Source organism: Prunus avium, chromosome 2, assembly GCF_965620075.1.
Source record: "Prunus avium chromosome 2, drPruAviu1.hap1.1, whole genome shotgun sequence".
Taxonomy (NCBI): Eukaryota; Viridiplantae; Streptophyta; class Magnoliopsida; order Rosales; family Rosaceae; genus Prunus; species Prunus avium.
Window position 1 is genome coordinate 39,970,093 of NC_142285.1, and position 24,232 is coordinate 39,994,324.

At 34.9% G+C, this 24,232-nt stretch overlaps 2 protein-coding genes across 2 annotated transcripts; both read left to right on the forward strand.

The window, feature by feature from the left end:
* The first annotated feature begins 685 nt into the window (after positions 1–685).
* ATH9 (ABC2 homolog 9) lies at positions 686–5,656 on the forward strand. The gene is made up of 12 exons (XM_021949861.2): positions 686–944; positions 1,207–1,361; positions 1,563–1,688; positions 1,882–1,977; positions 2,122–2,222; positions 2,393–2,429; positions 2,703–2,921; positions 3,355–3,466; positions 4,049–4,140; positions 4,229–4,408; positions 4,620–4,733; positions 5,112–5,656. The coding sequence occupies exons 1-12, from the start codon at positions 761–763 to the stop codon at positions 5,316–5,318; spliced, it is 1,623 nt and encodes a 540-aa protein (XP_021805553.1). The 5' UTR covers positions 686–760; the 3' UTR covers positions 5,319–5,656.
* Positions 5,657–7,014: 1,358 nt separating this feature from the next.
* Positions 7,015–15,331, forward strand: LOC110749707 (GDSL esterase/lipase CPRD49). The gene is made up of 6 exons (XM_021949869.2): positions 7,015–7,296; positions 7,500–7,577; positions 13,422–13,562; positions 13,826–13,902; positions 13,998–14,147; positions 14,812–15,331. The coding sequence occupies exons 1-6, from the start codon at positions 7,186–7,188 to the stop codon at positions 15,023–15,025; spliced, it is 771 nt and encodes a 256-aa protein (XP_021805561.1). The 5' UTR covers positions 7,015–7,185; the 3' UTR covers positions 15,026–15,331.
* Positions 15,332–24,232: the final 8,901 nt, after the last annotated feature.

Genomic DNA, 24,232 nt, shown 5'->3' on the forward strand with positions numbered 1-24,232 from the left:
TTATTTTCCCAACTTATAAATCAATGGAAAATACTGGCTCATTCTTCTATATCATATTATCAATTGTTTAGAGCCCATGAGTAGAACTTTCCCATAAAAATTAACTTATAAAGGAAGGTGCTCAAGAGCTCTTAAATCACTATAGGATATATTATTTTTCCAATGTAGGATATTGAATTCTAATATTCAACCATACTTTCGTAACCAATGTTCTTGTTGGCCCACTCTATCGATATTGGCCCGATGATAGCCCATTCCTTCCTTTGACAAGACTTAACTCATCTATTAGTGATATTATGTCAATACATTAATACCGAGCATCTTAATCTAGCCTATAGATCATCCTTTTCGGTGAAATCAGGCTCAATTACATAGTGAAACCTAGCTCATATACCAATTGTTAAGAGCCCATGAGTAGAATCCTTCCCTAAAATCCGACTTGTAAGAAAAAATTATTTTTCCTTCCTTATTAAGGAGCCAATTAATACTATGACATGTCCTTCTAAACTTAGAATTTCACTTGGGGTGTCTATAAACCAAGATCAGCCAACCCAAAAGCCCGCTAAAACGTTTTTTCTTTTCGGTCCACTCAAATGTTGGATTATAGCAAAGCTAAACGGGCTAGCCAATAGCTTCATCAGACCAATATGATACTAAAATTTGGACAACAAAATAACAAACGTCACCGTTGCGAACCTTCTATTCTATTTATTTCCCTCGCGACCTTCGCCTCTTTTAGCAACGCGACGTGCCCAACGACATGGCCACTCGATCCTTATGGGGCGCTCGAACGAAGCTCGCTCTGTCGGCGACCGCGCTCATCGGCGGCGGAGCGGCGGCGAACGTAGCCACCTCCGACGACCCCTCAATGACTTTGAAGCTCTACACAACCGTTCCCCCTCGCCTTATTCGCGACGCCATGACAGCCACTGCCATCGCCTTCGGTACCCTCACTTCACCCCCATAAACTCTCCATTTCCTCCAAGCAATGCTCAATATTAGCGTTTAGGGTTCACAATACGTCGTCGTTCTAGCATTACAGTCAGTCGAGCATTATGTGCCTTAGCTTTAACTTTTTTTTGGTGGAAAGCTAAGGCTTTAGCTTAATTGTGAATTTTTGTGTTGTTTTGAAGTTAGTTGCATCAGATTCATTAAATTTAAGTGAAAATTAGATTCTAATAGAGTTTCAGATTTCTTTGTGGTTAGATTATGAGTATTCACTGTGGGGACTGCCTGAAGGAAGCGGTGAGAGGGAAAAAACTAAGCATGAAGTTCACCTGAGGTCTGCACGTAAACTTCAAGAATTATGTTTCAGCAATGGAGGCATATATATCAAGCTCGGTCAACACCTTGGACAGCTGGTATGCTTTCAAATTCTTGAAGAATTACGCTCTGTTAGTTATACATACAGAAAATGGAAATGTAACTACTGTAATTATGTGTTTTATGTTGAATTTGAAATGAGCTAGGGTAGAGCTAGCTTAATTTTCAATCAGAACAGTATGTCTTGATTGAAAGCAATTGAAGCTGATTGGTTATTGTGTTGATTCAATTTTATACAGGAATACTTGGTACCCCAAGAGTATGTACAGACAATGAGGGATTCCATGTTGAACAAATGTCCAGTTTCTTCATACGAACAAGTGTGTGAGGTCGTCAAGAAAGAGCTTGGAGATACGCCTGATAAAGTATGTAATCTTGGTTGTACGTGTTTATCTTAGTATCCCATACGTGCAAACATGCTGTTTAAGCTCTCTTAAATGCTCAATTCTCTATCAGCTACTTGATGATTTTTTGCTTTGATGAATTTCAATAGTTTTCGCTTTGATGAATTTTCACAGCGGTTTTGTTCGTGTTCTGAGATAAGCCTTTTGAATGCAGATTTTTGCTGAATTTGATCCTGTTCCAATAGCAAGTGCTTCCCTTGCACAAGTCCATGTCGCTCGCAATCATGATGGCGAAAAAGTGGCTGTGAAGGTCCCAGTTGTCAATTTTAACTCACATAAGGGTTTTTACTGCTAGGTGCAACCAAGTAGTCATTCAGATTTATTCAAAATTTTAAAACATGCATCTTTCTTATTAGAGTTTCCTTTCTCTGTCCAAATAATTTTCAACTTTCAGGTTCAGCACACTCATATGACAGATACTGCAGCTGCAGACTGTGCTACTGTGGATTTTATTGTGAACACCCTACACCGGATTTTCCCTTCTTTTGATTACAGGTAGTTCTGCCAAAGCTTTCATACCTGTTAATTGTCTTGACTAGTTTCTTATTAATGAAAATGCTACCATGTTCGACTTGCTGACAAAGCATAGATCTTGCTTACATGCTTAGAAATGAAAGATTTTGTGGTAATTGTTGCTGTTTTTTAATTCCTACTTTCATGAACAGGTGGTTGATTGATGAGATGCGTGAAAGTTTACCAAAGGCAAGTTGCTTAAATATCTCTCACCCTTGATTGGATTCTTTGTAAACTTGTAGAAATTTGTCCACATTATATGTCTATTAGTCTAAAATGTTTATATGTTCATAAGTTTCTGTTGGCACAAAACGTATTTTCTTAATATGCCAGTGATAGAGAACATGTGGACTTTGGACCTCATCTTAACCAAGAAGTTGTTCTCTATCACTACAAATATGTGTTACCTAGTATTTTCTGTAGCTTTCTTGACATTTGATCATATGTGATTGTGGCAATCAGGAACTAGATTTCATAAACGAGGCCAAGAACAGTGAGAAATGCTTGGAAAACTTTCAGAAGCTTTCTCCTCATATTGCAGCTTATGTATATGCACCAAAGGTGTATTGGAATCTAAGTACCTCAAAGTTGTTAACCATGGAATTTATGGACGGCGCACAAGTAAATGATGTGAAGACCATTAAAAGACTTGGAATTCGACCTGATGAAGTTGCAAGATTAGTAAGTCCATGAGCTTCATGTCAAATTCTGACAATCTATATTTAGACAATCATGTTTTCTAAAAATTTGTTTGGTTTCATTCAGAATTACATTTGCTTCTTAAAGATCCCTTTCATCATCAGTTGACTACAGCAGTAGATTATATAATAGTGCAAATTGATTTGACTGTGCAAAATGAATTAAGGTATTAGGACATTGGAACCACAACGTTGGGTCTATGAGTTTCTTTTCTTTTATCTTTTTTCCTTTTGCTCAAATCCTCGGGTCTACTGTTGAAGTTTGAAGCTAAATAGATAGACCCTCAGTAAAGGCTGGTTTTGGACTCTTGTGCCCCCTTTATGTTTTCATTGTATGTGCTTCAATTTCCTTGTGAGGATATATTCTGACCAAGTTGTGCAAGAAAAGAAACTAAGAATTGATGTACTTCATGCAGGTTAGTGAAACTTTTGCAGAAATGATGTTCAAACACGGGTTTGTGCATTGTGACCCACATGCTGCCAACTTGTTAGTCCGTCCTCTGCCTTATAGTGGAAAGAGCATTCTAGGTGAGACTCTCCTGCATTGTTGAGGTTATCATTTGAGAATTTTTATAGTAATGTGATTTTAGTTTTGCTTTTTAGTAACCACAACCGAAAGTAAACCGTAGCCTGGCTTTTATACAATTATAATACCCACTGCGCTTTTCTGAGAGCAAGTTGGCATATCATCTTTCATGATATCTTTATCGTGCTAAGCATCTGAATCACGAGGATGACTACAATACTGCTGAAAAAACTTGTTTGGTAGTATTTGTGTGTTTTCAATCATATTTGGGTTTCCAAAACTTACGTGATAGTGATAGTTTGTCATAAGTAGATGCACTTTGTGGTCATAAGTATGAAGCATAATATAGCCAGGTCATCAGTAGTTGAAAATTCATGTCTCTATGTTCTCTAAACCCTGAGAAATATTATTTCAGAAGTTCATGTAGAATCGGATGTTGTTGACTTGACTGTGAAGTGTATTACATCTCTGTTTTACTCATACAGTTGGTGGATATTATGCCCATTGAGCTTTTTTTTATTATTTGGAACATTATGTAGACCATGCCCAACTCAAATAGTTTTTCCTCACCTTCCCATGTACAGGCAAGAAAAAACCACAGTTGGTACTTCTAGACCATGGTCTGTATAAAGAGCTTGACTTTGAGACCAGAACTAACTATGCTAAACTGTGGAAGGTACACCGTTTTTTTTCTTGGAATAGTTTTCTTCCATATTGTAGCAACTTACTTTGCTGTGTTCTCTATGTTGTTATGATTGTTGCAGGCTTTGATTTTTGCTGATGCCAATGCAATAAAAGAAAATAGTGCAAAATTAGGTGCTGGAAAGGATTTGTATGCATTATTTGCAGGGATTCTTACTATGAGGCCTTGGAATAGGGTCATTGACCCAGCTGTTGATCATTTGGTTATACAGGGCAGCGAAAGTGACCGTTCAGAACTGCAGGTGAGCTCTTGCAATGGGTTCAGTGCTTTCACGATGTTTGTAATTTTTGGTACCCGAGTTATATGCTGTTACAATGTTGCTGATTCAGTTCTAGCCTCAGTGAGGAGCCTTGTACTCCTCGCAATTAAAACTGTTGTTGATGTGGATGGTATTTAAATGATAGTTTATCACTCTCACCTGTTTAAACGTACCTTAATGTTTTGTCTGCCAGATGTATGCTTCTCAGTATTTCTCTCAAATCTCAGAGCTTTTGAGGAGGCTGCCACGCGTGATTCTTTTAATGCTGAAGACAAATGATTGTTTACGATCAGTTAGCAATGCTCTGGTATTACTTTGTTATTACCTTTTTAGTGCTGTTACTCTTGAAAACCTGATTATAGTAAGATAAGCTTGTTTTTCAACTTGCTGTTGTGAGTGCATGTAGCCTTTTTTGCTGTCTACCTAAGATGTATGTCAAATGTCCTGACAATGCGTGAGTGGTTGGAATAGAGCATGTATCTGGCTTGATACCCCAATGATTTATGTGCCCCATTTTGTAGCTGCAGAGTTTAACTATATGGCTTTCTAAAGTTGTATCAAATTTTGTCACATCCTGTGAGTCGGATTTCAGTCAATAAGGGTTTTTATTGTCTCCATAGTTTGAGCTGTCTTCTACTTTTAATTTTTGACTTTTGACCTTGAACCTGAAATGCTTCTCAAACAGTTGCAGGTACCTTCTCTTGAGACATTCATGATCATTGGAAGGGTTTCCTCTGAAGCAGTCATTGAGGCAAAGCTATCACAAAAGAGATCCTTCCTGCATTGGTTGAGTGCTTGGTTAGACAAAATTCTGTTGGAAGCTCGACTTTTTACAATGCAAGTAGCCTTGTGGCTTCTACAAGGCAGGAAATCTTTGTCTTGGAGAAACTGAAAAAGTACTGCGCAAACTCAATTTCTATAACTCACAAACTAAGGAAACTATAATTATTTCTTTGTTCGTCACCCAAAAATGGGCACACACATTCTTTGTCTCCATAGATCAAGCCTCTCCATTACACACAGGGTCTCCGATCATGGATTGATAGACCATTTTTTCAAGGCATCGGAAGGAATAAATGAAATGTTTTGTATCATTTTTCTTTTATGTATAATAACTCTCAATGTTCTCTGGATCTGATCAATTTTATAGAACCCCCATCAAGGGAGAACTGTATGGACACTGCATCAGAGATATTAGTTATGTGCTTATACGCACAGAGAACTTTTAGACTTTTTTTTTTTTTTTATATGAGTTATATCATAACCTCTTCCTCTGGTCATCGAAAATCACACATGCATTGGGTATGCTATGCGCCATGTGCCCCCGTAGCAAAAGGGTTTGTTTGGTTGCAGAATCAGGTAAACCTTTCCTTATTCAGAGCAAGAATAGAATAGCTGGGAACACATGGCATACATGTCTCTTCTGGTGGTGGTTGGCTTATTAATTCCGGTAGGCTTTATTGTCCCTTTCCGATGGTTGTCCAATCGACTAAACTATTGTCTACTTCTACTTTTGTTTGCTGATAAATTCTTGGTTGGGTGTGTATAATTATGGTACATTTTGGATAGTGAACTTTAACGACAAAAGCTGCAAACTTTGCTTCACCCTTCCATGGAATTATATCACCCTCCAAAGAAAACTTAAGGAGAAAGGGACACACTAAACACCTTCATGGGTTCATGTTATACTTGTCCAATTCGAACCCCGATTGCATTCCATCTAACTTTTACCTAGCAGTGAAAAAAATGAAAGGCTTTATCTGACGGTGGGTATTGAAAGCCAATGAATGATCAAATCTTTGTTCATTCATAGGCTGGTTGATAGTTGGTACGTGAATATAAACAAGTCCCCATCAAAAACAGATTTTATATATATATATAAAAAAAGGTACAAAAAAAAAACACAAGTCATAAGGGACATTAAATGTGAATGGGTAGTTGGTCAGCGAAGTTTGGTGACCTATTTAGTATTTACCAGCTTTCACCTTCTCCATACCTACGCCCTTTCTATCTCTAACTTTATTTTATTTTGTTCGCAAGGGTCAAGGTATTTGATTTAGGATACTGTTTGCCTCTTTTCCTATAAGGATACTCCTTATTGTAAATAATAGTTTGACATATATGCTATGCAAAAATAATTCATAAAAAACACACACATAATTCAAAAATAATAGTTTGACATATATACATATGTCACACTACTATTAGCAGGAATGTAGAAATTTCTATTACTTACATGATAAGGGGGGAAGTATTTTTCTTTGGTTTAAGTTGATTGGCAAGAGGCCACATCTCAAGTGTTGGCTTTATAAAATAATAAAATAATTATGCTTTTTGTGGATTTCCATTGGCTGATTGCTTAGGGTGTGATTTCATGTAGTCCTATCAACGATTCTTCGACGGTTAAATTAGTGGAAGTTTGAAAAGTTGCCTACCTTTTGCAATGTGAGGGAAGAATATTAACTCCTAACTCCCACTGTGAATTAAAATATTATTTTATTTTATAATGTTTAATTTGTTTCAGGTCAATGGCCAACCATAATACCAAAACTGTACGTCATATTATCATGGCAATGTGCCAATGTCACTCCTTTTATATAACCACAAACGGAAAGAAAAGAAAAGAAAAGAATATTAGGAGCTCCCACACCCAGGTGCAGGTGGTAGTGGTACTGTTCATCCTAACATTCTCCTCCATCCAGCCCAGTGATTCAACCGCTTAGCTTACACGGCTCGTCCTTTTAGAGAGACTGAGAGAGATGGTAGGACCGGCGAGGCCTCTGTTTGTTCTGTTCGGATCCTCCATAGTCCAGATGAGCTACGACCACGGCGGTTGGGGTGCCATTCTCTCTGACATCTACTCTCGTCGAGTTCTGTCTCTACCCCTGTTTTTTCTCACTTGGGTCGTTAATGTTGCTTTCAAGTTTCGATTTTTCCCTGTCAAACTTCAAACCCAGCTATCAAATTTCTCATCTTTAAAGGCTCTTTCTTATATGGTTCACTTGGTTTTCAGAATCTCATTCTAAATTTTAATTGTTTCATCCCATCTTGTTGGGTTTTTTATTTGTTTCAGGCAGACATATTGTTGCGTGGTTACTTTGGTTGGAATTCACGGCGAGCTGTAGAGGTCCTAGATCAAGTTTTCCCCAAGGTATTATGCTTTCATTAGCTGCAATATGTCAAATATAGTGTAATTGAGAGAGTAAAGAGTGAGGAATAATAGATGTTTTGCAGAGAATTCTCCCTTATATCTTTGTATTGCTATCATGGAGATATTTATACACAATGTAGAAAGGGTAACTATTAGTTACAAACAAGTATACAAAACCATGGAGCATTTCCAGGATTTGTGTCTCCCTAAAACATGGAAAATGTAAACATACCTAACTAAGACTTGCCTAACTATGACTTGCCTAATTATGACTTGCCTAACTTACTTGCCTAACTTACTTGACTAACACTCCCCCTCAAGTTGGTGCAAAGATATCACGCATGCCCAACTTGTCAAGTGAGGCATAGAAAACTTTACTTGATACGGCCTTTGTCAGAATGTCGGCAAGTTGGTTTTCCGAGTTTACAAACGGAAACTTAATTATACCACTTTCAAGCTTTTCTTTGATGAAGTGTCGGTCGACTTCCACATGTTTGGTACGGTCGTGTTGTACTGGGTTATGTGCTATCTCGATAGCAGCTTTATTGTCACAGTACAAGTTTGTAGCTTTTAAGGGTTTAACTCCAAGATCCTTCAGTAATCTCCGTAACCAGAGCAATTCACACACTCCTTGAGCCATTCCCCTGAATTCTGCTTCAGCACTTGATCTAGCCACAACTTTTTGTTTCTTACTTCTCCAAGTGACTAAGTTGCCACCCACAAATGTAAAGTATCCAGATGTAGACCGTCTATCTGTGATGGATCCTGCCCAATCAGCATCTGTGTATCCTTCCGGGTACATATGTGTATGTTTGGAGAACATTAATCCTTTTGCAGGGGCAGCCTTCAAGTACCTCAGAATCCGAGTTACTCCATTCATGTGTGTCTCACTCGGTTGATGCATAAACTGACTCACCATACTTACAGCATAAGCTATGTCGGGGCGTGTGTGTGACAGATAGATCAGTCGCCCAACTAACCTTTGATACCTTTCTTTGTCAGTGGGTACTTGATCTGGATACATCCCTAACTTGTGGTTCTGCTCAATAGGTGTGTCAGCTGGCTTGCAATCAAGCATTCCAGTTTCTGTTAGCAAATCTAACACATATTTTCGTTGGGATAGAAATATGCCATGTTTTGATCTAGCAACTTCTATGCCAAGGAAATATTGTAACTCACCCAAGTCCTTCATCTCAAATTCACTAGCAAGGAGCTTCTGCAGATTCTTCATTTCTTCATTGTTATTACCGGTAACCACCATATCATCAACATAGATGATGAGGGCCGTCAGTTTGTTACCACGACGCTTTAAGAATAAAGTGTGATCCGAGTGACTCTGAGAGTATCCAAAACGCTTCATGGAATCAGTGAATCTTCCAAACCAAGCTCGTGGCGACTGCTTGAGCCCATATAGTGATTTTTTCAGCTTGCAAACGGTGTTGGGACCGAATGTCGTAGAGATCCCTGGTGGTGGTTCCATATACACTTCTTCTTGCAAGTCCCCGTGAAGGAACGCATTCTTTACATCATACTGCAGTAGTGGCCAATCAAGATTTGCAGCCAATGACATTAGAACACGAACAGTGTTGATCTTGGCAACAGGTGCAAATGTCTCATGGTAGTCAATTCCATATGTTTGTGTATACCCTTTGGCTACTAATCGAGCTTTGTATCTGTCTATGGATCCATCAGCTTTGTATTTAACAGTGTATATCCACCGACATCCAACTGGTTTCATCCCTTGTGGTAACTGAACCATCTCCCATGTAGAATTCTTTTTCAGAGCTTCCATTTCAATTGCCATTGCTTCAGCCCATCTGGAATCTGTTATAGCATCCTGCCACTTATTTGGAACACATACAGTAGATAATTGATTGACAAATGATGCATATGACTTTGACAATCTATGAGTTGAAACATGGTTATTAATGGGATATTTAGACTTGGCAGCAAGGTCAGGACAATATTGAGGTTTGGGTTTTCCTCTAGTGGTCCTAGGTGGGAGAGTGTATGGTATAGGATTAGGTGGTTCGGGAATTACCTCGAGTGTTTCTTCATCACGAGACGATTGGTCCGATGGTTGAGAAGAAGGGGTTGTATTTTGTAGTTGATCACAGCAAACATTTGGATTGTCATCTCCGGGATCTTCACCAAATAAGAACGATAATGTTTCTGTACCTTCATTGCTGTCCAGATATCCAGTTTCAAGTCTCGGCGACCGGTCGCTGGCTTCTGGGCGACCGGTCGTTTCTGAATCTGTACAAAAGCGACCGGTCGTTTCTGGAAGGCGACCGGTCGTTTCCGGCATTTTTGACTCTGTGAAAAAGCGACCGGTCGTTTCTGGAAGGCGACCGGTCGTTTCCGGCATTTTTGACTCTGTGAAAAAGCGACCGGTCGTTTCTGGGAGGCGACCGGTCGTTTCAGGACGATTTTCAGTGTTGTTGGAGCACGACGACCGGTCGCTGAGGTCCGGGCGACCGGTCGCTTTTGAACAGACTTGATTTTCTTCTTGAGCCTTGTTTTCCTTCTCTTCATTCCTCCTCTCCCCCTGAAGAGAAGGGGGCGTAACATTTTTAAAGTATGATAAATCTTCATGGAATGTGGCATCCATAGTGACAAAGAGCTTGCGAGTAGGAGGATGGTAACACTTGTATCCTTTTTGATTTGATCCATACCCAACGAACGCACAACGAATGGCACAAGGGTCCAGTTTACTTCTTTGATGAGATGGAACATGAGCATATACAACACAACCAAATATGCGAGGAGGCAACTTGAGGACTGTAGGAAGAGAGACGTGACGAGCCAAGGTGTTCAGTGGAGTTTCAAACTTCAAAACACTACTAGGCACTCGATTAATGACATAGACTGCAGAAAGGAGGGCATGTCCCCATAAGTAGTGAGGGACCGATTGATCCAGCATGTATGCACGAGCAACCTCAAGTAATTGTCGATTCTTTCGCTCTGCGACACCATTTTGTTGTGGAGTAAAAGGTGTGGAGGTTTGATGAATGATGCCGTGGTCTCGAAAAAATTGTTCCAAGACCTTGTTCACATATTCCCCACCATTATCAGACCGGAATACTTTGATGGAGGCTTGGAATTGTGTGGTAATCATAGCATGAAATTCACGGATTGCAGCGGAAACATTACTTTTATGAGCAAGTAAGTATACCCAAGTCATGCGAGTGCAATCGTCAATAAATGTAACAAACCATCTTTTGCCATTGGAAGAGACTTTAGCAGGACCCCAAACATCAGAGTGAACCAAATCAAAAGGAAATTCTGTCTTATTATCACTTAAGGGAAAAACAGTTCGATGGCTTTTGGCCAATACACAGGTTTCACACTGAAACTGGTGATTATCTAAGCCACGAAACAAAGACGGAAACAAACGTTGAAGATAGCCAAATGATGGATGCCCTAGACGACGATGCCAGAGCCAAATCTGGTGTTGATTTCGAGCTTGTGAGCTGGAACTATGAGTATGAGCTGCCCTTGGTGGTGGAGATACCGTCAAGGAATACAACCCCCCTCTTCGTTTACCATGCCCAATCGTCGCGTGAGTCGTGAGGTCCTGAAAAATACAATGGGAAGGATAGAATGTGGCATAACAATTATGTGAGTCAAGTAATTTTCCAACAGACAGCAAATTGCAATTGATGGAGGGAACAAGTAGTGTATGAGATAAAGATAAGGAAGGGGAAAGTGATATAGTTCCTTCACCAGCAACATTAGAAGGAACTCCATTGGCACTAGTAATGTATGGATGACAAGACTTAGAAGATAATGTGGAAAACATAGTAGAGTCAAAAGTCATATGATCAGTGGCACCTGTATCAATTATCCATGTAGTGGGTCGTGTACCTGATTCGGAGTCAGAAAGTAGAGTGGAAGATGGAGAAGCATCGGTAGTTATAACACATGCTGCCTTGGGAGTTTTGTTGCGGGACTTGAGAGCATCCCACCACTCAGGATAACCATGAAGCTTAAAGCACTTCTCAACAAGATGATTACCACCACAATGAGTGCACTTCTGAGTTCCCTTTGCATCGTCAGTTTTGGGACCCCGGGGGGGAAATCCGGAGGACGTACGGTGTGGTGGTCGATAGGGCTTGACGGCCATTGCACTTCCCCCGCCAAGCATGGAGGATTGTCGGTTATCTTCTTCTACCACAAGTGCATAAGCTTCAATGACTGCTGGAAGCGGGTTCATAGCAAGAATCCGACTACGAACGGAATCAAAGTTGGGATCGAGTCCTCCCAAAAAATCGTACACACGTTCAACTTCAAGTGCTTGTTGATGAAGAGCCACATCATCGGGATTGGTATGTTTGCAGGGACGGAGGCTGTCAATTTCCTGCCATATGATGTGTAACTTTTCATAGAAGACATTCACAGGCTCACCATTTTGAGAGGTGGTGACGGACTGGCGACGGAGTTGGTACAACTTGGAGCTATTCTGAGTAACAGTGTAAGTCTTCCGAGATGCATCCCACACCGCATAAGCCGTTGAGCAATGGTCAAATAAGGCACGTACATTTTTGGTCATGGAATTGAGGAGCCATGACTGCACCAAACAGTTGTCTTCATCCCAAGTTTCATAGCTAGGATCATCAATGGCAGGTGCAATTTTTTTACCATTAATGAAACCAGCCATACGACGAGCAGTGATGGCCAAGCGAACACTACGAGACCATGCAGGATAGTTGGACCCATCCAACTTATCAGGAGTAATTTGAGAGTAATCATGAGAGGACCGGAGTGGTGGAGTTGTGGAGTCGCTTTTGGTGGAGTCGATCTTAGAGGAGTCGGCAGTGGAGTTGGTGGTGTCTTCCATGAGGTAAATAGGTGAAGAGATTGATGCTGGGAAGAGGAAAAATTGGTGCTGGAAAATTGGTACAGGAAAGAGGTAAAGAGATGCAGCGGAAGATAGCTTAGAACTTCAGCAAACAAGAGCACAATTTTCAGCAAAGTGTAGAGGCAAGGCAAGGGTAGAGGTAGGAGCAATACAGCAGCAAAGTATGAGCAAGGGTAAGTAGAGATTAGGCAAGGATAAGGTTATGCAGAGGCAACCAAAATCGATTGCTCTGATACCATGTCAAATATAGTGTAATTGAGAGAGTAAAGAGTGAGGAATAATAGATGTTTTGCAGAGAATTCTCCCTTATATCTTTGTATTGCTATCATGGAGATATTTATACACAATGTAGAAAGGGTAACTATTAGTTACAAACAAGTATACAAAACCATGGAGCATTTCCAGGATTTGTGTCTCCCTAAAACATGGAAAATGTAAACATACCTAACTAAGACTTGCCTAACTATGACTTGCCTAATTATGACTTGCCTAACTTACTTGCCTAACTTACTTGACTAACACAATAATATTCTTTTCACTATGTGCTTGATTAAGTTTCTTTATAATATAATTATTGTAAGTATTAGAATATCACAGACAATAATTGTAATGGTAGCATCTTTGGAGAACAATGGTAAACAAATAAAATCTTTGTCAAAGTGAAACACGAGATGGGTTGTGTTGTGTTGGATCGAAAGATTAATTCACCAACATTAAGTATTATGCATCTATGGTGTCTGGTCATGTTTCTTCTGATTATAATGTTTTATAAGAATTTAACATGTGCAAACTAGATTGTTTGTCCGGTCACATTTTTGTTTTGTTTTTCGGTCAACGGTAAATCGCATCCTTTTGTGTATTATAAGATTGCAAACTTAGATTTTTCTTTGTTTAGGCTATTTCTTTTCTAGTCAATTATTTAGGCTTCAATAATGTACACAGCGTGCTCTGACTCGACTGATGCATTTGTGTTCTTATTCTAGGATGCTGCTGTGCAACCTTCTTTGGTGATTGTATATTTTGGCGGTAATGATTCTATGGGGCCTCATTCATCTGGCCTAGGCCCTCATGTACCACTTCCTGAATACATTGACAACATGAGAAAGATTGCAAGTCATGTGAAGGTACTTTTTTTCACAATCAAAATAATTCAGTGTTTCCGTTAATTAGAGCTATAGATTCCTGAAAGGGATGACTCTTGAACTTTTGAAGATGAATTTGATTCATTATCAAGAATAATGGAAAACACATGTTTTCATATGTAGTTGCAATAATTCGATTCTGGTTTTGTTGCAACTGTAGGGCCATCCTGAAATGAGAGTATCCTGCTCGCATATCTAACTGAGAATAATTTAATGCATTCTAACACATATATATTTGAAAGCAGAGCCTTTCAGCCTCAACACGGGCCATTTTTCTTAGTTGTCCTCCTGTGAATGAGGCGATAATTCGTGGAAATACAAGGTGCTCGGATGCCACTCTTGTAATTACAGTTTATCTTTGCATATGTCTATGACACAATTCCCATTGTAAATCTTGTTTTTCCTCTTTGAAAACAGCGGGATTTTCAGCGAGATAGTAAGAACAAACGAGTTATGCCAACAGTATTCGGAAGCTTGTATAAAGCTGTGCCAGGAAATGGATATCAAGGTTGTTGATCTTTTTACTGCATTTCAGAAAACAGATGACTGGTTGAACGCTTGTTTTACGTAAGTTAACTTGGCCATATTGCTCTCACATTTTTGCTAATACGCTCAACTTTGACATTTGTATTATATAGCTTTTACATCATCAATTGCCCTGCCTAATACTTTAGTTTTTTCATATACATTATATCTTTGTTTCCTCACACACCCTGTGTTGCTAGTGGGGTTTTACTAAAGCGGTAATTTATTCCTGGAGTGATGATTATACTGATAATTAGCCATAATCTATATGGTTGATTGCCATTACACCTACAGATCGCAGGCGTCTGGCTACAGGTGTGCCTATCTGGCACATAATCAAACCCTTTTAAGCAGACTTGTGACCCTTCTTTGATTCAGTTGTGAAGAATGTTTGTTTTTCAGTCAATAGCTCATACAATATTATTTGATCCATCTATTTGAGGGAAAAAATGTTTAATGTCCTCTCTCCAGAGAGAAGGCTTCATTCCTCCATCCGTTGTGGGTAACTTTCAGATGATCTTAGGCATAGGATTTGAAGCAATGTGAAGTAGGGATGAAATCTATTGACTGCTGTTAAGATATCTCTTTGAAGGTGTCATTATGGACGTTTATACTGAACTAAATCTATCAGTTATTGTTTCATGTAGTTTGAATTAGTATCTTATTTCCCGGCATAAAGAAACTTGATCTTGCTTATCTTTTCCAGAGATGGGATTCATTTATCTGCTGAAGGGAGCAAAATAGTGGTGGAAGAGATACTGAAGGTACTGAGGGAAGCTGACTGGAAGCCAAGCTTACACTGGAAATCCATGCCGTTAGAATTTGCAGAGGATTCACCATATGATCTTGTTGCTGCTGATGGAAAGACAACATTAAATCCCTCCAGCTGGACTTTTTATAGGGAGATTCAGTGGGACTAGTTTGGAGAGTCAATGTTCCACCTGTGCTTGAATAGAAGATTGAAGTATCTATTGTTGCATGGAACGCTAAAACTAATGAAAGAGCCAAAACAAAAAGGAAGAAAAAGAGAGAGTGGATTTTGTGAAAGGTCCATGAATTTTATTTATTATTTTCATTTCGCAATTGTTTCTAGTAGCCTCAATGTTAGCTAAAATTTAGTAAACGACTTCATTTGTAAACTTTGGGCTTTCTCCATCGTTTAACACATTGATAATGGTACCAGTGCTACTGGAGAATCGTAATTTCCATAATTCGATTCTTTCTTCTTTCTTTTTTTTTCCAGTTTTTGATGGTTTCTGACTTTAGTGTTCCAAAGTGGTAGGCCACTCCATGAATGCGTTTTTGAATCTAATTTTCCATGTCCTAAAAAAAGTCTTGTTGGTATTTACTCTTTTTAACCCCCAACAAAAAAATAACTCTCCTCCCTAGTTTCTTCTAGGTTTATACATGGGAGAGGGAAAGAGACAACTCACAACTACTACTCAATCACACTCAAATACATAAAGAAGGAAGTATATATATTTTTTACGATTTTAATGCTTCAGAAATTTTGATTGTCATGAATTCGAATATATTAAAACAATATAGCTGAATACATTTTAAAAGTTGAAGAAATAACTCTAGCCCAATTGGCTAATAGTCGAAAATTAGAATGTGACGTATCGGCTATTCCCCAATATCGCTTGTATAAATAAAATAATTGAAGAAATAACTCTAGCCTAATGGGCTAAAGTGGCATTTTAGTGTTAAACCCTACAATAATCTGACAAAATTGTCACGTTAAAATTTATAGAACAAAGAAAAATTCCGAAAAATGATACACTTTTGAATTTTAAATAGTACAGCCGGACGACAATACTGTTTAAACATTCAAACGTATTTAAAAAGTATAGATGTATTTAAATGTATGCAAATATTTAAATGGTATTGCCACGCGGCTATACTATTGTAATATATTTGAAATATTTAAATAGTATAGTTGCGTGTATATACGCTTTAAATAGTATAGCCGCACGGCTATATTTATATATGAATATTTAAATCGTATAGCCGCGCAACTATACCCTTTAAATATATTCGAATATTTAAATAGTATAGCCGTGCGGCTATATGCTTTAAATACATTTTAAATAGCTTTAAATACATTTTAAATAGCTTTAAATACATTCTAATATTTAAATAGTATAGCCGAGCAGCTATATATTTAAATCGTATAGCCGAGCAGCTATATATTTAAATCGTATAGCCAAGCAGCTATATATTTAAATCGTATAGCCGAGCGGCTATACTCTTTAAATTTAAACGAATATTTACATAGTATTGCCGCGCTGCTATACTATCAAATCACGAAATTGTTCTGAAATTGTTCCAAAACCTTTCTTAAGCCTTGAACTCTAACCATAAGCCTACTAAGGAGTAGATAGTTTCTCTTCTCTTCGAACCCCAACAAACAGTTGATATTATCGAATCATGTTGTGACTTGAATTTAATTTTCGAGGCTAAAATCCATTTTTGGAATACTAAAATATTTTGGGTGCTAAAACTAAATTTCTAGGATTTTTATTAAAATATTTAATACTAATTATTCACTAAAGAAATAATATTTAAAACATAATCACTAATGAAAGTATTTAGACAAGGCTAAGATATTATTTAATGAATAAAAAAGAAATTTTTTAAAAGGATAATTTCAAGAGTATCGCCGCGCGGCTGTACTCTTTAAATAGAATTTTAAAAGTATAGCCGCACGGCTGTACTATTTAAATAGAATATTTTAAAGGGAGCTTCACTAATATACACAAAATTGGGGTTGAAATTATAAAAAAAAACCCATATGGAAAACACTTCATAAACACACCCAAAACCCATTTATTAAATAACAAATTAGTGTTGAAGTTTCAATAAATTACAAGCACTGTCACTATCAAGCCCAACAGAAAAAAAAACTCAAAAAGCACCCCAGCCCAAATTTATAAAAAAGCCCAAAGATTTTACCATCTCGAAAACCGTAATTTCGTTCAAAAAAATGGAAAACAAAACCATAACTTCCAGCCCGCGACTTCAATTAACCATCTCTGCCAAACGTCCCTTCAGTCACCGTCTTCATCAAAGCGTCTTCTTCATCTCTCGAAACCGAAACTCCATAACCACCACCAAGCTTGATCTACTTTCAAAAACAAACACCACACTGACCTCCACCTACAAAACCAAGACAAAATTTCAGAGAACAATTTCAACAAGAAAACGCTTCAAAGGTCAGACATTTACAAACCAAACCTATACTCTAATTTTGATTAATTGCTATAGAGTTCCAGTCTAGGGTAATAACAGTATTTTAGATTCGAATCAAGGACAAAATCTTGAAACTATATTGGATTTCACTATTGCACTGATTGCTTACTATCAGTATTTTATTCGCTAGTTTACCGTCATTCTGATTAATGGTTGTAAAGTTCCAATATAGGGTAATAACACTACTTGTTTCCTCTGAAAATCCTATTTCTGATGCATGTCTACCACTGTAAAGTTCCAGTATAGGGTATTAATACTGCTGGTTTCCTTTGAAATCCTATTTCTGATGAATGTCTACCACTGTATAGTTCCAGTATGTGGTACTAACACCGATTGTTTCCTCTGAAATCCTATTTCTGATGAATGTCTACCACTGTAAAGTTCCAGTATAGGGTATTAACACTGATTTAAATATTTGATGAAATAAAAATAATAATTACCATTCATTAAGTTAATTAAAGTATTTCATTATTCACTTAAGAAATAATAATTAAATAAGTCTAAGATATTATTTAATTACTAAGAAGAAAATTTATTGGACCTAAAAGATACTAAATTTATATTTATTTTTGAATAAAATCTCTCCCGACGAAATTTCGTCGGCAAAGGTATAAGACTTGCCCCGACGAAAATACCTCTCCCGATGAAATTTCTTCAGGAAAAGTCTAATCCGACGACCTTTCGTCGGGATAGACCTTTGCCGACGAAATTTCGTCGGGAAAGGTCTTATGGCCTTTTTAAAAACAAAAACCTAAACAAAAAATTATTATTGTCATTATTTTAATTTTAAACATGTAAAATTAGTTTCTTTACTTTCATTTTTGGGCCAACTTCTTTGGTTTAATATATGTAATTAAGTAATATCATAGCCTTTTTTTTAATTACTTTAATTGGTAATTGTGTTTAATTATTATTTCTTTAGTGAATATTTAAATATTTTACTTAATGAATAGCTATTAATTCTTTTATATATATTTCTTTTTGTGGACTTTGTTTTAAATTTTTGTTTTCACAAAATTAGTTTGTGTAAATCCAAGTCTTGAACCAAAAACCCTAGCTTCCGAAATTGTTCCCAAACCTTTTTCGAGGCTAAAATCCATTCTTGGAATGCTAAAATATTTTGGGTACTAAAACTAAATTTCTAGGATTTTTATTAGAATATTCAATGCTAATTATTCACTAAAGAAATAATAATTAAAACATAATCACTAATGAAAGTATTTAGACAAGGCTAAGATATTATTTATTGAGTAAAAAAGAAAATTTTAAAGAGTATAGCCGCCCGGCTATACCCGTTGAATAGCATAATCTTGATTTCTCTTTTTTAATTACTCTATTTAGTAGTTACGTTTTAATTACTATTTACTTAGTGAATAATTTGTATTTAAATATTTGATGAAATAAAAATAATAATTACCGTTCATTAAGTTAATTAAAGTATTTCATTATTCACTCGAGAAATAATAATTAAATAAGTCTAAGATATTATTTAATTACTAAGAAGAAAATTTATTGGACCTAAAAGATACTAAATTTATATTTATTTTTGAATAACATCTCTCCCGACGAAATTTCGTCGGCAAAGGTATAAGACTTGCCCCGACGAAAATACCTCTCCCGACGAAATTTCTTCAGGAAAAGTCTAATCCGACGACCTTTCGTCGGGATAGACCTTTGCCGACGAAATTTCGTCGGGAAAGGTCTTATGGCCTTTTTAAAAACAAAAACCTAAACAAAAAATTATTATTGTCATTATTTTAATTTTAAACATGTAAAATTAGTTTCTTTACTTTCATTTTTGGGCCAACTTCTTTGGTTTAATATATGTAATTAAGTAATATCATAGCCTTTTTTTTAATTACTTTAATTGGTAATTGTGTTTAATTATTATTTCTTTAGTGAATATTTAAATATTTTACTTAATGAATAGCTATTAATTCTTTTATATATATTTCTTTTTGTGGACTTTGTTTTAAATTTTTGTTTTCACAAAATTAGTTTGTGTAAATCCAAGTCTTGAACCAAAAACCCTAGCTTCCGAAATTGTTCCCAAACCTTTTTCGAGGCTAAAATCCATTCTTGGAATGCTAAAATATTTTGGGTACTAAAACTAAATTTCTAGGATTTTTATTAGAATATTCAATGCTAATTATTCACTAAAGAAATAATAATTAAAACATAATCACTAATGAAAGTATTTAGACAAGGCTAAGATATTATTTATTGAGTAAAAAAGAAAATTTTAAAGAGTATAGCCGCCCGGCTATACCCGTTGAATAGCATAATCTTGATTTCTCTTTTTTAATTACTCTATTTAGTAGTTACGTTTTAATTACTATTTACTTAGTGAATAATTTGTATTTAAATATTTGATGAAATAAAAATAATAATTACCGTTCATTAAGTTAATTAAAGTATTTCATTATTCACTCGAGAAATAATAATTAAATAAGTCTAAGATATTATTTAATTACTAAGAAGAAAATTTATTGGACCTAAAAGATACTAAATTTATATTTATTTTTGAATAACATCTCTCCCGACGAAATTTCGTCGGCAAAGGTATAAGACTTGCCCCGACGAAAATACCTCTCCCGACGAAATTTCTTCAGGAAAAGTCTAATCCGACGACCTTTCGTCGGGATAGACCTTTGCCGACGAAATTTCGTCGGGAAAGGTCTTATGGCCTTTTTAAAAACAAAAACCTAAACAAAAAATTATTATTGTCATTATTTTAATTTTAAACATGTAAAATTAGTTTCTTTACTTTCATTTTTGGGCCAACTTCTTTGGTTTAATATATGTAATTAAGTAATATCATAGCCTTTTTTTTAATTACTTTAATTGGTAATTGTGTTTAATTATTATTTCTTTAGTGAATATTTAAATATTTTACTTAATGAATAGCTATTAATTCTTTTATATATATTTCTTTTTGTGGACTTTGTTTTAAATTTTTGTTTTCACAAAATTAGTTTGTGTAAATCCAAGTCTTGAACCAAAAACCCTAGCTTCCGAAATTGTTCCCAAACCTTTTTCGAGGCTAAAATCCATTCTTGGAATGCTAAAATATTTTGGGTACTAAAACTAAATTTCTAGGATTTTTATTAGAATATTCAATGCTAATTATTCACTAAAGAAATAATAATTAAAACATAATCACTAATGAAAGTATTTAGACAAGGCTAAGATATTATTTATTGAGTAAAAAAGAAAATTTTAAAGAGTATAGCCGCCCGGCTATACCCGTTGAATAGCATAATCTTGATTTCTCTTTTTTAATTACTCTATTTAGTAGTTACGTTTTAATTACTATTTACTTAGTGAATAATTTGTATTTAAATATTTGATGAAATAAAAATAATAATTACCGTTCATTAAGTTAATTAAAGTATTTCATTATTCACTCGAGAAATAATAATTAAATAAGTCTAAGATATTATTTAATTACTAAGAAGAAAATTTATTGGACCTAAAAGATACTAAATTTATATTTATTTTTGAATAACATCTCTCCCGACGAAATTTCGTCGGCAAAGGTATAAGACTTGCCCCGACGAAAATACCTCTCCCGACGAAATTTCTTCAGGAAAAGTCTAATCCGACGACCTTTCGTCGGGATAGACCTTTGCCGACGAAATTTCGTCGGGAAAGGTCTTATGGCCTTTTTAAAAACAAAAACCTAAACAAAAAATTATTATTGTCATTATTTTAATTTTAAACATGTAAAATTAGTTTCTTTACTTTCATTTTTGGGCCAACTTCTTTGGTTTAATATATGTAATTAAGTAATATCATAGCCTTTTTTTTAATTACTTTAATTGGTAATTGTGTTTAATTATTATTTCTTTAGTGAATATTTAAATATTTTACTTAATGAATAGCTATTAATTCTTTTATATATATTTCTTTTTGTGGACTTTGTTTTAAATTTTTGTTTTCACAAAATTAGTTTGTGTAAATCCAAGTCTTGAACCAAAAACCCTAGCTTCCGAAATTGTTCCCAAACCTTTTTCGAGGCTAAAATCCATTCTTGGAATGCTAAAATATTTTGGGTACTAAAACTAAATTTCTAGGATTTTTATTAGAATATTCAATGCTAATTATTCACTAAAGAAATAATAATTAAAACATAATCACTAATGAAAGTATTTAGACAAGGCTAAGATATTATTTATTGAGTAAAAAAGAAAATTTTAAAGAGTATAGCCGCCCGGCTATACCCGTTGAATAGCATAATCTTGATTTCTCTTTTTTAATTACTCTATTTAGTAGTTACGTTTTAATTACTATTTACTTAGTGAATAATTTGTATTTAAATATTTGATGAAATAAAAATAATAATTACCGTTCATTAAGTTAATTAAAGTATTTCATTATTCACTCGAGAAATAATAATTAAATAAGTCTAAGATATTATTTAATTACTAAGAAGAAAATTTATTGGACCTAAAAGATACTAAATTTATATTTATTTTTGAATAACATCTCTCCCGACGAAATTTCGTCGGCAAAGGTATAAGACTTGCCCCGACGAAAATACCTCTCCCGACGAAATTTCTTCAGGAAAAGTCTAATCCGACGACCTTTCGTCGGGATAGACCTTTGCCGACGAAATTTCGTCGGGAAAGGTCTTATGGCCTTTTTAAAAACAAAAACCTAAACAAAAAATTATTATTGTCATTATTTTAATTTTAAACATGTAAAATTAGTTTCTTTACTTTCATTTTTGGGCCAACTTCTTTGGTTTAATATATGTAATTAAGTAATATCATAGCCTTTTTTTTAATTACTTTAATTGGTAATTGTGTTTAATTATTATTTCTTTAGTGAATATTTAAATATTTTACTTAATGAATAGCTATTAATTCTTTTATATATATTTCTTTTTGTGGACTTTGTTTTAAATTTTTGTTTTCACAAAATTAGTTTGTGTAAATCCAAGTCTTGAACCAAAAACCCTAGCTTCCGAAATTGTTCCCAAACCTTTTTCGAGGCTAAAATCCATTCTTGGAATGCTAAAATATTTTGGGTACTAAAACTAAATTTCTAGGATTTTTATTAGAATATTCAATGCTAATTATTCACTAAAGAAATAATAATTAAAACATAATCACTAATGAAAGTATTTAGACAAGGCTAAGATATTATTTATTGAGTAAAAAAGAAAATTTTAAAGAGTATAGCCGCCCGGCTATACCCGTTGAATAGCATAATCTTGATTTCTCTTTTTTAATTACTCTATTTAGTAGTTACGTTTTAATTACTATTTACTTAGTGAATAATTTGTATTTAAATATTTGATGAAATAAAAATAATAATTACCGTTCATTAAGTTAATTAAAGTATTTCATTATTCACTCGAGAAATAATAATTAAATAAGTCTAAGATATTATTTAATTACTAAGAAGAAAATTTATTGGACCTAAAAGATACTAAATTTATATTTATTTTTGAATAACATCTCTCCCGACGAAATTTCGTCGGCAAAGGTATAAGACTTGCCCCGACGAAAATACCTCTCCCGACGAAATTTCTTCAGGAAAAGTCTAATCCGACGACCTTTCGTCGGGATAGACCTTTGCCGACGAAATTTCGTCGGGAAAGGTCTTATGGCCTTTTTAAAAACAAAAACCTAAACAAAAAATTATTATTGTCATTATTTTAATTTTAAACATGTAAAATTAGTTTCTTTACTTTCATTTTTGGGCCAACTTCTTTGGTTTAATATATGTAATTAAGTAATATCATAGCCTTTTTTTTAATTACTTTAATTGGTAATTGTGTTTAATTATTATTTCTTTAGTGAATATTTAAATATTTTACTTAATGAATAGCTATTAATTCTTTTATATATATTTCTTTTTGTGGACTTTGTTTTAAATTTTTGTTTTCACAAAATTAGTTTGTGTAAATCCAAGTCTTGAACCAAAAACCCTAGCTTCCGAAATTGTTCCCAAACCTTTTTCGAGGCTAAAATCCATTCTTGGAATGCTAAAATATTTTGGGTACTAAAACTAAATTTCTAGGATTTTTATTAGAATATTCAATGCTAATTATTCACTAAAGAAATAATAATTAAAACATAATCACTAATGAAAGTATTTAGACAAGGCTAAGATATTATTTATTGAGTAAAAAAGAAAATTTTAAAGAGTATAGCCGCCCGGCTATACCCGTTGAATAGCATAATCTTGATTTCTCTTTTTTAATTACTCTATTTAGTAGTTACGTTTTAATTACTATTTACTTAGTGAATAATTTGTATTTAAATATTTGATGAAATAAAAATAATAATTACCGTTCATTAAGTTAATTAAAGTATTTCATTATTCACTCGAGAAATAATAATTAAATAAGTCTAAGATATTATTTAATTACTAAGAAGAAAATTTATTGGACCTAAAAGATACTAAATTTATATTTATTTTTGAATAACATCTCTCCCGACGAAATTTCGTCGGCAAAGGTATAAGACTTGCCCCGACGAAAATACCTCTCCCGACGAAATTTCTTCAGGAAAAGTCTAATCCGACGACCTTTCGTCGGGATAGACCTTTGCCGACGAAATTTCGTCGGGAAAGGTCTTATGGCCTTTTTAAAAACAAAAACCTAAACAAAAAATTATTATTGTCATTATTTTAATTTTAAACATGTAAAATTAGTTTCTTTACTTTCATTTTTGGGCCAACTTCTTTGGTTTAATATATGTAATTAAGTAATATCATAGCCTTTTTTTTAATTACTTTAATTGGTAATTGTGTTTAATTATTATTTCTTTAGTGAATATTTAAATATTTTACTTAATGAATAGCTATTAATTCTTTTATATATATTTCTTTTTGTGGACTTTGTTTTAAATTTTTGTTTTCAC

Bases quoted from the DNA above. Each gene is read 5' to 3' on its own strand.
- ATH9 (XM_021949861.2), top strand. From the start codon at position 761: ATGGCCACTCGATCCTTATGGGGCGCTCGAACGAAGCTCGCTCTGTCG. The intron at 1,362-1,562 runs GTATGCTTTCAA...AATTTTATACAG, and splicing joins GTCAACACCTTGGACAGCTG to GAATACTTGGTACCCCAAGA. The intron at 2,223-2,392 runs GTAGTTCTGCCA...TTTCATGAACAG, and splicing joins TTCCCTTCTTTTGATTACAG to GTGGTTGATTGATGAGATGC.
- LOC110749707 (XM_021949869.2), top strand. From the start codon at position 7,186: ATGGTAGGACCGGCGAGGCCTCTGTTTGTTCTGTTCGGATCCTCCATA. The intron at 7,578-13,421 runs GTATTATGCTTT...TTCTTATTCTAG, and splicing joins TAGATCAAGTTTTCCCCAAG to GATGCTGCTGTGCAACCTTC. The intron at 13,563-13,825 runs GTACTTTTTTTC...ATTTGAAAGCAG, and splicing joins AGATTGCAAGTCATGTGAAG to AGCCTTTCAGCCTCAACACG.